The sequence below is a fragment of the Spea bombifrons genome, chromosome 1 (assembly GCF_027358695.1).
Source record: "Spea bombifrons isolate aSpeBom1 chromosome 1, aSpeBom1.2.pri, whole genome shotgun sequence".
In the NCBI taxonomy this organism is placed as follows: domain Eukaryota; kingdom Metazoa; phylum Chordata; class Amphibia; order Anura; family Pelobatidae; genus Spea; species Spea bombifrons.
This window is the reverse complement of record NC_071087.1, coordinates 70,311,988-70,329,197: the sequence shown is the minus strand read 5'-3', so window position 1 is coordinate 70,329,197 and position 17,210 is coordinate 70,311,988. Positions and strand designations below refer to the sequence as shown.

General features: G+C 41.4%; 1 protein-coding gene across 2 annotated transcripts in view; it reads left to right on the top strand.

Moving 5' to 3' along the window:
• Window positions 1-17,210, top strand: part of INTS10 (integrator complex subunit 10) — a 30,606-nt gene that overhangs the window by 12,355 nt on the left and 1,041 nt on the right. The window contains exons 8-17 of one of the 2 annotated variants that reach the window (XM_053463349.1): window positions 4,020-4,189; window positions 5,554-5,687; window positions 7,283-7,436; window positions 7,561-7,643; window positions 7,859-8,014; window positions 12,431-12,539; window positions 12,766-12,845; window positions 13,085-13,247; window positions 16,012-16,105; window positions 16,749-16,820. In XM_053463349.1, coding sequence (XP_053319324.1) covers window positions 4,020-4,189; window positions 5,554-5,687; window positions 7,283-7,436; window positions 7,561-7,643; window positions 7,859-8,014; window positions 12,431-12,539; window positions 12,766-12,845; window positions 13,085-13,247; window positions 16,012-16,105; window positions 16,749-16,820 — 1,215 coding nt within the window. The remainder of the gene's footprint in view (window positions 1-4,019; window positions 4,190-5,553; window positions 5,688-7,282; window positions 7,437-7,560; window positions 7,644-7,858; window positions 8,015-12,430; window positions 12,540-12,765; window positions 12,846-13,084; window positions 13,248-16,011; window positions 16,106-16,748; window positions 16,821-17,210) is intronic. The other variant, XM_053463354.1, reaches the window with a different exon arrangement.

Here is a 17,210-nt window from a genome sequence, read left to right as displayed (position 1 = left end):
GAGCTTTCGTTTGATACCATAGTTGGATGATTAGCTGAAAATTTAGAATGATAAATTTAGTAAAGACTAGCTAAGATTAGAAAAAAAACTAATTTTTTTTACGTTTTCCCTCTGAATCCTCACAAAATTAGGTAAAGTGATGGAAAATCCCCTCCAAGTTTATCAATTCAGGTGTCCTAATTTCAGTAATACCTAATTTATATAGATTTTCCAGACATTCCCAGCACCAGGGAGCATACTATAAGGTGTACAATTTTGTGTAATTTTTATGCCTATGGCTTAACGGGTTTGGGGGTTGTGAACGGGGGCAGAAGGGTTATACTGGCTAGATGTTATGCTAGGGCAATGGGAAGTAAGGTTTTTTAATAATTTTTTTAATTTATTTATTTTTTTGTATTTTTTATAGATTTTTTTTTACACAGAAATGGTTAGAGGTCCTCCTAGGGACCTCCTGAACATGCCAGAGATGTCACAATGACATCACAGCTCACATTATAATTTTTTTTAATATTATTCCTTAAATAAATTAACTTTTTTTTTTTTTTCTGTTTCAGGACGGGAGGGGGAGTGAGAGAAATGGTTTCTCACTCCCCTCCCTGCTATCCCCCTGCACCGATCACACTGTGATCTCTATGCAGGTCCTCACAGTGTCTCGCAGGGGATATCCTGTCCTCCGATGGCCTTCCGGGTTACGTCAGCAGTGACGCAACCCGGAAGGGAATGCCCGATCGCGCGTTTGAAACTGCGTGATCGGGCAGTTAGCAATGTAACAGCTTACAGCAATGTGTCCCTGACGCTGCACGAAGGGCTGGACGTACCGGGACGTCCATAGGTGTTTTTTGGACGTCCCGGTACGTCTATAGGGGATTGAAGGGGTTAACGTCCATTGACGTGTCAGGCATGTCACGCAAAAACCGTCCAGGTGACGACCAATGACGTCCCTGGCACGTTATTACATAAAACAAGCTTAGAAAGTGATCTATGATCACTTTCTTCGCTTAAACGGTGTTGCTGTAATGCCTTGTTTGATCGTCATCAGGGGCCATGTCTGGCCCCTCCCTGGGGCATCAACATCCGCCATGCGGTGGCGGATGTCCGTTTTAAAAGAGTTTAGGAGGCGATCAAAAAATAATAAAATACGATGAAAAACTGGAAACCCTCCGCCACACCTTTTCTCACTTTTATTTGAAAAAGCTTTTACTCAAAAAAGCTGATGAAAAAAACTATTTTTGTTACTTCTACTACCACCCTGTGTCAAGCTTTGTGGTAGTAACTTATTTTGTGTGTGTTTGTGTTTTTTTTTTTCTTTTTTTTTTTATCACTAAAATTGTGCTTCAGGTATGGATTTACAGCTCCTGGTATACATCACTTTCAAACAAGACTCCAATATGTGTTCAGCAACACCTCCTGAATGCTCTGAAAAATCCCCCTCGTCTTATAATCGGGGTCTTTTTTTAATCAGACCTCAACTAGGTCTGACTATGAGACCAAGATCCAGATCCCCCGCAGCGATGCAGGGGACCTGGATCCTCCTGCCCCCCCCACACACACACACTTACCGGTACCTCTGAGTGCCCGGCCTAAGCACCGGGCAGCGTGTAGAGCTCAATTATAAGACGACCCCCCAAATCTGAAAATTTATGAAAAAAGAGCCTGAATATAAGACGACCCTATAGGAAAAAAGCTTTACCAGTAAATGTTATTTCATGTAAACTATGTGAACAATTTTTTTTAATAAAAGCTATGATTGAGAAAAATATTTTGTTTTTATAACCTTTTTTTTTTTCTTTTTCAACCTGCCCCCCCAGTTATGCACATCTGCCCCCCCCAGTTATGCACATCTGCCCCAGAAATGGCTTATACCCCCTAGATGCCACTGTGCCCCATGATATGCCTTTTAACCCTCTAAATGCCACTGTGCCCCATGATATGCCTTTTGACCCCCTATGTGCCACTCTGCCTCCAGAATTGCCTTATACCTCCCTATATGCCACTCTGCCCCATAATATGCCTTTTAACCCCCTAAATGCCAGAGTGGCATATAGGGGTATAAGGCAATTCTGGAGGCAGAGTGGCACATAGGGGGGTCAAAAGGCATATTATGGGGCAGAGTGGCATATAGGGAGGTATAAGGCAATTCAGGAGGCAGAGTGGCGTATAGAGGGTTAAAAGGCATTTCTAAAGGCAGAGTGGCATTAAGGGGGTTAAAAGGCATTTCACAGAGCACTCTGCCTCCAGAAATGCCTTATGCCCCCCATTTAACACTCCCTCCCCCTCCCTCCTCCAAACTTACCGGAGCCTCTGAGTCCCCGGTGCGTGTTCCGGGCAGCATGTAGAGCTCTACGCGATTCGCGTAGGCAACTTCCGCTGCAGCCGGGAAGGAGGTGCGGTCAGCAGTGGGGGTTGTCTGCCTCCTTCGTGCAGACCTTCCCCGGCTGTCTGAGATCACGGGGAACTCTGATCTCTGACAGCCGGGAAGGTCTTCGCGATGGACGCAGAAAACCCCCGCTGCTAAACGCACCTCCTCCCGGCTGCAGTGGGAGTTGTGCACCGGGGACTCAGAGGTACCGGTAAGTGTGTGGGGGGGGGGGTCCAGGTCCCCTGCATCGCTGCGGGAGATCTGGATCTTAGTCTCATAGTCAGACCTAGTTGAAGTCTGATTACAAGACAACCCTGATTATAAGGCGAGGGGGATTTTTCAGAGCATTTGCGCTGGAAAAAAACATAGTCTTATAATCGAGCAAATACGGTGTGTGTGTGTGTGTGTGTGTGTGTGTGTGTGTGTGTATGTGTATATATATTTGACTTGCATGGTTGAATGCAGTACCTGTATTCGAACTGCAAGAGACCCTCTGGCGATCTTTTCAAACTTATTATATGTTATAATATATGTTATATATGTTATTTATATATATATATATATATATATTTTTTTTTTTTTTAAAGGACGCGCCACCATCATGCGAGTGCCAAAATCACTTGCAGTTGTGACCGCTCTCGAGCGTCCTGGGGTGAGTGTTCGGTGTCGCTGAATGCCTCGTGATCGAGGCATTTCAGCTGCACCATTGACGTTTAGGAGGCAATCGACGGCCTTTTAAAACGGCGTCCGCCTCCATACAGTGTATTGCGGATGTTGACACCCCGGGGAGGGACCAGACATGACCCCTGATGCTGATCTCGGTGTTGCTGAATGCCTCGACATTGAGGCATTACAGCAACACCATTTAAGCGAAGAAAGTGACCATAGATCACTTTCTAAGCTTGTTTAATGAAATTATGTGCCAGGCACATCATTGGTCGTCACCTGACCGTTTTTGCATGACAAGTGGTATGCCTGCTTTTGTTTAACCCTTTCCATACTGTATACATGCACCAGTTCGTCCTAAAAAAATTCATCTAATAAAGGCCAATAGGATGTACCGGTTAAGTCCTGATCTTCATACAGCGCTTGGCGATCGTGTGATCTGTGCGGGGTGGTCCCAGGTGGGAGATTGAGAAACTATGCTTCTTTCTCTTCTAACAAGGGAAAACAAGTTCAACCATACAGTGAGCTCTGTGATGTCATTTTGATAAAGGAAAAAACCCTTATATCCCATTTGCCCCTAGCATTACATGTAACCACTACAACCCCACCCTCATTCACTACCCCAAAAGCCGTTAAACCATAAGTAGTAAAAAAAAAAATACTACTACCCTATAGGGTATTATGTAAGGCATGGATGTGACCCTCTAAAAAAAAAAAAAAAAAATGTGCGGTATACTTCTCTTTTTCTTCATACTAGCCCTATTTTGGGGGGGGGAAGATTGTGTGGGTACATACAACACTGAGGGGGGAGTCTTAATTAAACCCACATATTGTAAAAATGGCAAAATGTACAGTATTTGAGTTACTAGAAACCCTAGGTACTGAAGGGGTTAAAGAAAAGTAGATGTGAAGATGACACTTTTTATCATTATTAATATATAAATATAGTTTAAAATTCTGTGTTCTGTTGGAATGCATTGTTTTATTCTTTCAGGAACTTTAGTGACCTATTTCATCGTGTGAAAGAAATATGCAGATATATCAGCAATTTTGAGAATGAGGCCCATGCAAAGTATAAAAATCAGGTTGTCTATTCTGCTACCCTTATCTTCTTTAAGAATGTTTACCAGTACATCAACGGCATCCAGCCGTCACTCTTTCAAGGTGGGTACCTACTGGTTACTTGTAACGGGATATGAGTAAAATGTGTCTACACATGAATAACTGAGGAAAAACATGTATCCTGTTATGAGTTTAGTTGCCACACAAACTCATTAATTGAGAATATACAAATTGCTAATGTTTACACAAGCCCTTGCTTATTTATAAAATATATTATTTTATTACATAAAGAAAATATATAAAAACATATACAATATTAAACAGTTAAACAGTTAAGCCCAGATTTCTAATCACAATGTGATTAGTAAAATATTTTTAAACAAATATGGAAAAACAAATGTAACATTTAAAAATTATGCTGTGCTGTCACCATCAGGGGCGCCATCCAGTTCCGGCAAAATGAAGAAAAAAAAGTCCTAAAATAGAGTATATTAGCAAGTGCTAAAATTAGCGTTGTCTCTTCCCAAAAATCTTGACATGGAAGGAGTTAATAAAAGTATTACAAATAGGGATGTCTACAGGGGTGTCTAATTTTAAATTGGGGTAAATTGGAGTGGTCGAAGATAGGGCATAGGCACAGGCTGACCCAAATGGTGATGTGGGGAGGGGCACACTTCCCATATGGGTGGTATCACTGTAATCAAAAGATTAGGGTTAAAATACCGCCATTTGAAATACCCTGGGGTGTCTAGTTTTTAAAATTATGTTTTGATGGGGTAAATTGAATTGGCCAACTTCAAAGGTGGCCCACTTAGAACATGTGGGCAGTAGTTTAGATGTTAAACTTCCAAGTTGGAAAAAATGTGCCCTTCCCAAAGGTCGAATTCTACCTCAACAACCCGACAAACCAATGCAGGGTATCATTGTACTCGGGAGATGTTGCTGAGCACATATTGGGGTGTTTGAAAGTGACATGTAGCAGGAGCTATAAATTCATACCTGAAGTACAATTTGTGTGTAAGAACATTGGGTATTTCTAAAGTCAGGACAAACAGTCTTTTTAGCAGATTTTTTCATTAGCTTTTTTGGATAAGTAAAAGATTTTTCAAATAAAAGTGAGAATGTTTGTTTTTTTTTCCTTCAAATTTTCATCTTTTTTTATTATTATAGGAATTTAGATAACTTGTGTAGGTACACTAAATGGGTGAGGAGAGATTTTACAGCTAAACACAGGCACGACAAAAGTGTTAAAACATCCTTGGACACGGTACAAACCATAAAAACAGCCTTAAGGGGTTAAGCAAGCAGAGGTTGCCAGTCTCGAATACCTGTCTCCTATTGAACAACACTTAATTTACAAGAAAAGAAATGCATTGTTTTTTTCCCCACAGTGTTTTTAGATCTATGTGTCAGATCACATGTCTGTTCTCATTGTATTGTAATGTAACCAGTTTTTTTCATTAAAGGACCAAACACTTCAAGCCAAGTGCCGGTTGTTCTCTTGGAAGACATATGCAATATCTGCAGTGAGGTTGAACTCAATCCAGGCAAACATATTCACAAAAAGAGAAAACTTGCTGAGGGCAGGGAAAAAGCTATGGTAATTTGTGTTATAAGTTACAACTAAAAGGTCTACATATTTTGGAACTAAAGATTCTTCACTAGGTTGGGAAAATGATGGGTTATTTTGAAAGAATTGTCTTGTAGCTGATCTGATATAAATCAGTTTAGTGAACAATTGCTAAGCTTTATATCATTTCCTGGTTGAAAGGGAAGGCAGTAGGTTGTACAAACAAACTACTAGCCTTTGTTGACATCCATATAAAATAGTTATGTTTTGATACAGTGAAGGAAAAATGTATTTGATCCCCTGCTGATTTTGTACGTTTGCCCACTGACGAAGACATGATCAGTCTATAATTTTTATGGTAGGTTTATTTGAACAGTGAGAGACAGAACAACAACAAAAATATCCAGAATAACGTATTTCAAATAAGTAAATTGCTTGTTTTGACGCAAATCATTCGACCCCGTTGCAAAATACGACTTAGTACTTGGTGGCAAAAACCTTGTTGGCAATCAGATGTCAGACGTTCCTTGTAGTTGACCACCAGGTTTGCATGCATCTCAGGAGGGATTTTGTCCCACTCGTCTGCAAATCCTCTCCAAGTCATTAAGGTTTCGAGGCTGACATTTGACAACTCGAACCTTCAGTTCCCTCGACAGCCTTTCTATGGGATTAATGTCTGGAGACTGGCTAGGCCACTCCAGGAACTTAATGTGCTTCTTCTTGAGCCACTCTTGTTGCCTTGGACGTGTTTGGGTCATTGTCATGCTGGAATACCCATCCATGACCCATTTTCAATGCCCTGGCAGGGAAGGAGGCTCTCACCGAAGATTTGAGGGTACATGGCCCCATCCATCGTCCCTTTGATGTGGTAAAGTTTACTGTCCCCTTAGCAGAAAACACCAAAACACCCCCAAAGCCTAATGTTTCCAGCTCCATGTTTGACAGTGGGGATGGTGTTCTTGGGGTCATAGGCAGCATTCCTCGTCTTCCAAACATGTTGAGTTGATGCCAGATAGCTCGATTTTGGTCTCATCTGATCACAACACTTTCATCCAGCTTTGTATAGGTTTACAATCTTGTCCCTGACATCTTTGGACAGCTCTTAGGTCTTGGCATATGATTGATTGCTTCTGTGGACAGGTGTCTTTTATACTCGTACCAAGATGAGATTAGGAGCACTCCCTTTAAGAGTGCTCCTAATATCAGCTTGTTACCTGTATAAAAGACTCTCGGGAGCCAGACATCTTGCTGATAGGGGATCAAATACTTATTTGACTGAGTAAAATGCAAATCCATTTAAAATGTATTTGAAATGCATTATTCTGGATTTTTTTGTTATTCTGTCTCTTACTGAATAATCTACCATTCAAACTATAGACTGATCATGTCAGTGGGCAAACGTACAAAATCAGCAGGGGATCAACTATTTTTTCCTTCACTGCACTCAGTGTTTTAAAGGAGTCTCTCTCCATGGCATATAATTTTTTTTAGGTGTTTATTTTTTTTTCTTAAAAAAATAAACATACAATAACCAGTGCTACACACACATGCATCAAACATAGCATGTAGGTATATAAAACCCTGCATTTAGTATTTTCAAAGGCAGCACTTTTTCTTCCTTGCAGAGCTCAGACGACGAAGAACTTTCTGGCAAAGGTCGAAATCGGCATGTTGTGGTTAATAAGAGTGGTCTTTCTAACCCAAATGAAGTGCTGGAGTGCTTCAAGATCGCAAGAGAGTGTTGGGACCTCCTGCATTCCTGCGAGGTTCTTGACAAAGGTAAAGAGAGAGATTCTATGAAACAGGTTGCATGAGTTTTGAAATCAAGCCCTAAACTGTACCTGCCCACTGGCAAAGGGAAGTTGTTTTTTATGATAAGCTATTTTGTTCTCTCAATGTTTAGAGTTCTCCAGGATTTGCTTACCATGGAAGACAGACACTTGGCTATGGTTAAGGATCTTCCTCACAGATATGGTCATATATCAGGTATAGCAGCTTGTTAATTAAGTTTACCCATCTAGAGACCCACTGGTATAAGTGGGTACATGGATATATGTGGTAGTTTTATCTTCACAAATTCCTACTAAATGGTAGATTTATGTGATATTGAAGGCGTATACCTGTTTAGTGAACAATTGCTAATCTTTACATTTTATATGTCCACATACTAAATATGCGTTGATCTTGCTTTGTTTGCATAGGGGCAACATAAGAAGGCAATCACAAGTTTGCACCACATGGCTGCATTGCAAAGTCCTCTCCCTCCCACACAACAGATTTTGAGTCAGGGAGCGCTGGAGCACCAAAGAGCTCTGATCCAGCAGGCGTCTTGTCACTTTGCCCTTGGAGAGTACAGGGTACACAGCTCTTAGTTAACTTTTCTGGTCATAGCTTGAAGAATGAATGGTAACAAAAATGGGGCCCTTTTTTCCTTAAGTTCTGTAGAATGCAAATGATGCTGACCAGATTTTAGAAATTACCACCATCTTAAATGTATTACTATTGTATATTTAACTGAAAATTAAACAAAAGTATATACCGTATTGGCTCGGATATAGGCCGCCCCCGTATATAGGCCGCACCCTAAAAGTTTGGTGCTTTTTTAAAGAAAAAGTTTTTCTCTTTAAAAAAGCACCAAAAAACATGCTGCCACTCTGTCCTCCCCCTCCGAGATATGCTGCCACTCTGTCCTCTCCCCCTCCCCGAGATATGCTGCCACTCTGTCCTCCCCCCCTCGAGATACGCTGCCACTCTGTCCCCCCCCCCCCTCGAGATACGCTGCCACTCTGTCCTCCCCCCCCCTCGAGATACGCTGCCACTCCGTCCTCCCCGCGATATGCTGCCACTCTGTCCCCCCCCCGACTTACCAGAGCAGACTCCCGGGTGTCTTACGGGGCCTGAGGGGGACATCTATGCACATCGTGTATACAACTCCCAGTGCCGGCACCGGAAGTTGTATACGCGTATTGCGTAGATGTCTTCCGCCGGCCCTGCAAGACACCCGGGAGTCTGCCCTGGTAAGTCGGGGGGGTTAGAATGCATCGTGCGCACGTTCACCGGCAACGGCGCATCGCCGCTGCCGGTGAACGTCCGTGCAATGCGCTTAGACAACCTCCCGTGCCGGTACTCCCCCCCCCCCCCGTGGGAAGTGCTGGCACGGGAGGCTGTCTGAGCGTATCAGAGAGTAGGATACAGGTCCCCTGCACCGCTGCGGGGGATCTGTATCCTAACCCCGCTGCCTGCCCGGCGCCCGGGACTGCATGTCCCGGGCGTCGGGCGCTAGACCCCGAATATAGGCCGCACCCCCACTTTAAAGACTTAAAGTGGGGGGAAAAAGTGCGGCCTATATTCGGGCCAATACGGTATATTTTGTGATACTGCTGGGATTGATCAATCTCCAATGATACATATGCAACAAAAAAATAAAAGCAACATAGTATAAACACGTTGGTAAAATTTAGGATGTATCAATAGTGTATCCCTCTTGGAGTAACACTCACATTTAAATGAGCCCTATGATCCTGGCTCAAAGATATCAGCACTCAGTATATTCCGTATTTGCTCAATTATAAGACGAGACCCTTGTCTTATATTTGAGGTTGTCTTAGTCTGGCTACAAGACTTAAGATCCAGATCCCCGCAGTGCTGTAGGGAACCTGGATCCTCCTCTGGCAGCCGGTTAACGCAATGCGCACAGACAACCTCCGCTGCTGCCGGCACTTCCGACGGAGCACTGGCGTGACATGACCTTCCGGTGCTCAGTCATAGAAGCCCTGGCAGAACTAATGGGCAGCAGAGGCAGTCTATGCCTACATCGGCTGCCCCACTTGACACCAGGGAGTCTGACGCATGGGTGACCCGTCTATGCATTCATCTAAGTCTGGGGGGGGTTAAGGCATATCTGGGGGGGCAGAGTGACAAATAGGAGGACACAGCAGAATAAAAAAAAAAACTTTGATAAAATGCATTTCTTGTCTTTATTTCCCAACCAGGCCCCCCAATTGATGCACATTTGAGCCCAGGCTTGCCACGCTGCCTCCCACATATGCCACTCCACGCTGCCTCCCACAAATGCCACTCCACGCTGCCTCCCACAAATGCCACTCCACGCTGCCTCCCACATATACCACTCCACGCTGCCTCCCACATATGCTACTCCACGCTGCCTCCCACATATACCACGCCACGCTGCCTCCCACATATACCACTCCACGCTGCCTCCCACATATACCACTCCACGCTGCCTCCCACATATACCACTCCACGCTGCCTCCCACATATACCACGCTGCCTCCCACATATACCACTCCACGCTGCCTCCCACATATGCCACTCCACCCCCACATATGCCACTGTGCCTGATACGCCTTATACCCCCTGATACACCACTCCATCCTCCCCAGACATGCCACACTGCCTCCCAGACATGCCACGCTGCCCTCCCCACATATGCCACTCCACTCTACCCCCAGATATGCCACTGTGGCCCCAGATATGCCTTATACACCCTGATGCACCACTCCATCCTCCCCAGACATGCCACACTGCCCTCCCCACATATGCCTTATATAATGCATATGCGTTATACCCCCAGATGTCACTCTGTCCTCCCCAGATATGCCCAATATCTCATAGTCCCCTCATAGAGTCACAGACCCGTTCGCATCACACTGACACCATACTTTTATAAATAAGTACTGGGTTAATCTTCACGGCCCCCAGGATTTAGATTCCCCTTTATCTCTAACTGCACCTTAAGTTAACTTTATTAAATTAATCAAATTAACCCTCAGTCCTCATCATTAAATTAACCCTAAACACCCCATTAACCACAGCATCCCCTAAATTAACCCTAAGCACCCCATTAACCATAACTGCCCCTAAATTAACCCCCACCTCCCCTAACTTTCAGTAGCCCAAATATTAATTTTATACTTACAGTTAGATGAGTGTCACAGCCATGTGGTTCTGGCCTTCTGGGAGAAGGAAGGGGGCGGGGCCAGTTGTCACAGTGATTACAGGGAGGGACTGGTAAGTAGGAGCTGCTGCTGTGAGTCACTCAAATGGATTATATAATGAGGGGTATTTTTCAGAGCGTTTGCTTTGAAAAAACCCTCATTTTATAATCGATAATAATCGATTCAATTAATCGATAATGAAATTCGTTGGCAACGTTGTTATACTATGGCAATGGTGTTATATTGATCATTAATAAACTCCCCATAAGAAAACTTTTGAGATACCCATTTTTATTAGTTTTTAAATTGATGTTTTTCATGCTTTGTTGCTATTTTTTTTTCTTTTTTTCATGTATGGAAATATTTGTTTGTATTATATAGTAGCCTAGAGGGTTTGTTCTGTAGCCAGGTTATTTTGGTGGGGTTTGCCACAAGTCGGCATTCTATAATAAAGTCCACCAAAGGTTTAACAAGAGGCTGTAGTATGAGCACAGTATAAAGGAAGGCAGAAAAGAACATTACACTCCGTCCTTGGAGGAAGCTGCACACAGCGAAACATGTTGGTCATCACTGAATAGCGCAAAACACATGGAGAACTCTGAACTTGTTTTCATTGTATGGGACTCACTTTACACACTGACTTTACACATCTACTCTTGGCACATGTAAGCAGACTAAAGACAAGTATCCAGAATGTAAGCTGATAACCCCCCCACCCCATCTGCTATTTCAGGTATCTTTGGAGCCGGCAAATGCAATTTACCCCATCAAACCATATATTTTTGAAAACTAGACACCCCAGGGTAATTCAAATGCGAGTATTTTAACACTTTCCGCGCACAAATTCTACCACCAGTCTTTGTCAAACTTTGTGGTAGTCATTTGTGGGTTTTTTTAACACACATTTTACTTCAGGTATGAATTATCAGGTCCTGGTATATGTCTGTCATAAAACTCCTCTATATGTGCTCAGCAACATCTCATTAGTACAGTGATACCCCACATGAATGGGTTTGCCTGGCTGTTTGGGGGCAAAAAGGCCACATTTGGGGCATGCGCATTTTTCAATGTTACATTTTGATGTTTGCTGATCCACTGCCCATGTCCTATTTGGTACATCTTTGAGCTTGGCCATTTCAGTGTGCCCTATAAAACCATATATTTTTGAAAACTAGACCCCCCAGGATATTTCAAATGCTGGTATTTTAACTCTTTGCATGGACGCAGTTTACCACCAGCACTTTTTTCAAAGCTTGCAGTAGTATTTTTTTTGTGTGTGTTTTTTCCCCACACATGTACTTTAGGTATGAATTTACAGCTCCTGGTATATGTCACTGTCACACAACAGGGATACAATAGGATACAGCCTGAATTTTACTAACGTGTCTATACTATGTTGCTTTTTTGTTGCGTATGTTTCTTTGGAGATTGATCAATCCTGGCGATGTATAAAGTTATTTGTTCTTACGAATAAGTAAATTTGTTTTTTGTGCACCCTCAATGGTGTATTTGAAGGCTGTTTTTGGGTTGCAGCAACATTATATAATAAGAGTGCCTATATTCACAATATATACACACGCTCTGTGATACTACACAAGTCTGATGTAGTATCTAATGAAAGTATAACTGAGTGGGTAAGGTCTTGAGCAAAGTGGTCCCAGTAATAGAAGTGTCAACGCAGGGTCCGGTCCCTGACTAAACTGGATATGCTACATAAATTTAGTATGGGTATATGCACAAAGCAGCCCTTAAAGGATTACTTATTGTCCCATATAATTTTTTCTAATTTGTCTCACTTTATTTGCCTTCATACAGTTGACATGTGAAAAAGTCCTGGAGTTAATGAATTATATAGTGCCTCCTGCAAAAGATTTCTCAAAGACACGTGATGAAATGCCCAAAGTGAAACCCAAGTTCAGAAAAGGTTAGCGTACGTGATTTGTACATTTTTCTTCATATTGCAGCCCTTAGACTTCAGGAAATTCATATTTTGTATAAAAGATTGTGTTCTATTTATTCACTTCCTTGAACATGTATGGCCCATCTCATGTAAAACTGGTGTTTGGGGGATTTGTGTGTTACTCTCTGTTACTCTACTCTACTAAGGCATCTCAAACATTTTTTTATATATTATGTCCTTTACATCTTAGGTTCTGATCTGAAGTTTTTACCATGTACAAGCAAATTCATAATGCCTTATTGCCTCCAGCTGATGCTAGCATGTTTAAAGGTGAGCACATTGCATACAAGGCAGTTATATTGTATATACAGACACAAAATGAATTTGAAAAGGAATATAAAATGAAACATTGTTGTAATAGCGCCATGAGGGTTGCCGGAAATATTATTTTTCAAAAGCAGTTTATTTTTATAGGACACTGAAGGCAATGAGATGGGTGTTCTGGACATCTAACCTAGTGATTGTTTTGTTTTTCTGAAAGTCTTTTTTTTTTTTCCCCCTTCCATTAGCTTAGAGCTTTTGCTGATAATCGTGATGATATTGCGTTGGGTCACGTAATTGTGTTACTTCAGTATGATTGGCCGAAATGCGAGAACCTTTTCCTGAAAGCTATAAACAAGATTTGCCAACAGGGAAACTTCCAGTATGAAAACTTTTTCAACTACATTACAAGTATCCTTTTTCGTTGACTACTCCTAATCAACAAAAGTTCTGGATGAAGTCATTTTTGGGGCTATATAAAGAGTAATTCTGGTGTAAGGTGATAAAACGTGAATATTCAGCAGTTCCACGTCACATTTCATTTTCCACATCCATGATCTATTGGCTACATATTTATGTATCAAAATGAAAAATTGTGTAAAACTTAAGGCATTTTATTTGTTTTTAAAGACTGTTTATTCAAGTACAGCATACACAAGAGTAAAACAGGTGTTTTCCACACTGGTTAGATACATGTTTGTTCCCAAAGAATGAAAAAGAAATATCATATTGCAAGAATATTCTAGCAAAGTGGTACCACAACCGGTTGGCGTGATATGTTATGAGTTAACACGGCAGGAAGAATCACATGTGTTAATACAAAAATGCGATCCGAAAATATAAAAAGAACTAACAAACATTCACGATAGATAAGACCGGATCAAGGAAAGTTATGACCGAGCATCTCACCACGCCTGTCTTTGAAGTTGCTGAGGATAGTACTGTGAGCCAAGAGTGAACAATATTTCCTAGCAAAATATATCTGGCATCCCCAATTAAGGAAGAAGATTCATGAAGATATGTGTGTCAGGCAGAGGTTAATACTCAAGAACAGAACCATGTAGAGTGTGTGAAGACCAGAGTAACTTAACGTTGTAATCTTGGTGATATATGGTTCCCATATCTCGAATAATTTTTCTCCTTGCCCTTCTTTATCACGTAAGACCATAGTCTACTCTAAAAACATTCTTTGATACCTTGTTCCTCCAATAATGGAGGGAAGGAGCTAGTGGCTTTAACCAGTGATCTAAAATAGCCTTAACTGCTACTAGTAGTAGGTGGTCTTGTAGGTTTATTCTGTTTCCCTTTGATGCCTAATGTGTTGTATATTCCCAGCAAAGAATCAGCCGTAATGGTAAAAGGATTGCAATCCATTATGTCGCCTATGACGGCCCACAGCCCTCCAAAAATCCAGGAGCTTGGGGCAGGTAATTAAACAGTGATTGAGATCAGCTGATACCAAGTCACATTTGCAGCAGTGACACGGTGTATTAGGGGTGATGGTGGATAGCTGACGAGGAGATATGTATGCTCTGGAGTAATTTGAGTAGTGTCATGGAACCAGGAAGTCTCTAGGTTCTTCAACCTACAAGTATAAGCTTTCAATAAATTGTAAGGAGTAAGGCTAGGTTTCCACTTGGGTTTTTGTCCTGCGTTTTTTTCTTGACGAAAAACGCCAGGAAAAACGCCAAGAAAACTGCCACTGCATTTACCTGCGTTTGGGCGTTTTTTCTGGCGTTTTAGCCTTTCTGTGGAAATTGCTTTTTTTGACCTTAGGCAGTTTTTCCAGCCTTTACAAGTTAGAAGTTTCACCCAGCTAAAAGGGATTGGGATAAATGGCAAGTATCTGCCCCCTCCTGATGTCATTTACTTGGTAGAGTTCTACTTAAACACGGCCCGGCGGACCCTTTCTGTGGTTTGTAAGGCATGCTTTATTCCGAATGTCTGCTCCTCTAGGAAGATTGGCCCCAAATGATGGTGCAAATTGTTTGCTGTTGCTTTTGGCACGCAGGATCCAGTTGGGTATGTTTGTTTGTAAAGGTATGTTTGTTCCCAATGGTGTACAATTCAATATGAACTTTGTTTTGTGTGAAACTGTTTGTTTCCAGCCTATTTCTCCTAGGACACACAGATACTGGGTCCATCCTCTGCATTGTAACTGTGGAAAAAAACGCCATAAAAAACACCAAAGCAAAAAACCCACACGGCTTTTTCATGGCGTTTTTTCTCTCCCATAGACTTCTATTGGAGAAAAACGCCAAGATTTCCTTGCAAAAAACGCCAGTGTCAACATGCTGCGATTTTGAAAAACTGCCACAGAGCCCAAAAAAGCAAAAAAACGCCAAAGAGGACTGAAAAAACGCCAAACAAAAAAACGCCAAGTGGATATGGCATTGTGCGATTTCCTATTGAAGAACAGCTAACATCTGGCTGCAGCGTTTTTTCACTAAAAAAACGCCAGGTGGCGCTATTGGCGTTTTTATGGGCGTTTTTAGCAAAAAAAAAAAAACAAGTGGAAACCTAGCCTTAGGGAGTATTTTTGGTGGAGGAGAGACCATCTGGCAAGGCCTGTTGTAGAGTCCACTTAGAGTCTGTTGTAAATAGTGTTTTGCTTGCATATATGGTCTTAAGTGGGAAGGGGGCAAGGAATACTTTGCCTTGAGGACTGGGAATGGGTGACAGTCTCCAGAAGATGAGTTGAAAATGTCTGCTAATATTGTGACTCCCCTGGCCTTCCAATTCTCAAATATGATATCTGGGGCCAGCCATAAAAAAATACACCCTGAGCACAGGAATTACTTTGTGTCAAATAGGACATTATAATAGGGGTTAGTAGTAGATGGTGCCCCCATGAAAAGTAACATATCATCTGCAAACGCAGTAGGCATTTTATTTTTAATCTTATTGACATGAAAAAAAATGGCTTCCTTCATAGTGTACAAGGCTTGGCACATTATGTTCTTTTTAACTGCATTTCAAATAAACACTGTTCAAAGGAATAGATCAATCTAGTATTTTAATGGCTATTTATAAATGATAATGTTAATATCACTATTGTTATGTGATACTTTGGACCCATCAACACAACACAGTACCTTTTTGGGTATCAGAGTAGGGGATAATAAATTGTACTTTTTAGATGGGAAATGAGCAAACTCCTTAATTGTTACAATAGACATAGACATGCTGGAGGAATTTGCTTACCTACGGACCCAGGAAGGTGGTAAGATTCACCTTGAATTAATTCCCAACCAAGGAGTACTGCTCAAGTAAGTTCTTTTGTTTGTTCTCAAATTTTTAATTACCGCATTAATAGCGCAACCCTTAATCTAAGCATAGTATGTACTGCAATGCCTTTATACAGAAATGGTCTATTGCTCATTTGCAAATGTAAGCATAAAGGATGTGATTTCTTTTTATGGCTATTACACGTTTAATCGCCTTGGAGGTGTGGACTGTTTTTTCATTGCAAATAAAATGGGAGGCCAAATACCTAGGTATCAGCCAAATTTAATTTATCCACAAATTATGCACTTTATTAAAATGCTACAGTTTGGCGTCTATCAGTAAATGTATTCTACACACTGCAAATAGTAATTTAGATGATTAAAGTATAGAGCAAAAAGTGCATAACAAGAAACTACCCATTTTTTTTTATTTTTTTTCTTCTTTAAATGTTGAAAGTACTGCCTTAAGCACTAATCTAAGTATACTACAACATACCTTTTTTATCTATAGGAACTGAATGATAACTATTACAAGCTGCTGCTAGGACACCCTTCATTTTCCAGTACTCCAGTTTGAAAAACAAATGCTCACCATATTCTGAAAGTTTACCTCCTGTAGAGTTTTGCAGTGGAGGGAGAGTTGTTTTGGGCTTGCTTGAATGTTGCTGTTTGCTGTTTTTTAAAGGACATCTAGCCTGGGGTTGTTGCAGCAGGAATTCATACCTGTCCTACAGCCCAGCATAGCAGTCACCGACAGGTACCAAGTCCACAAAAAGCAAAACCTGCACATGTTGTGCTGTATGCATAAACATTTTTCTCCACGGCCCATAATTTTTTTTTTTTTTTTTTTTCTTCTCATTTTAGTTTTTCTGCATAATTTTGCAACTCATTCGACTGTACAATTGTGACATTATACATTTTCCATCCATGAAAGACTGATGTTCACACACAGCTGAACGCTTATGTCACTTGTAATAATTGATCTCTTTTCATTCATTAAGCACTGCATATAAGAGGTGTTTAAGAATTTTGACTTGCCTCACAATCAGACCACCATTTTGTAGATGTTTTCTACTAATCAACTACCTTGTAATATGTGAAACTGCCTGCAAGAGACACTTATGGCATCAAAAGTTTCCCTTTGTTG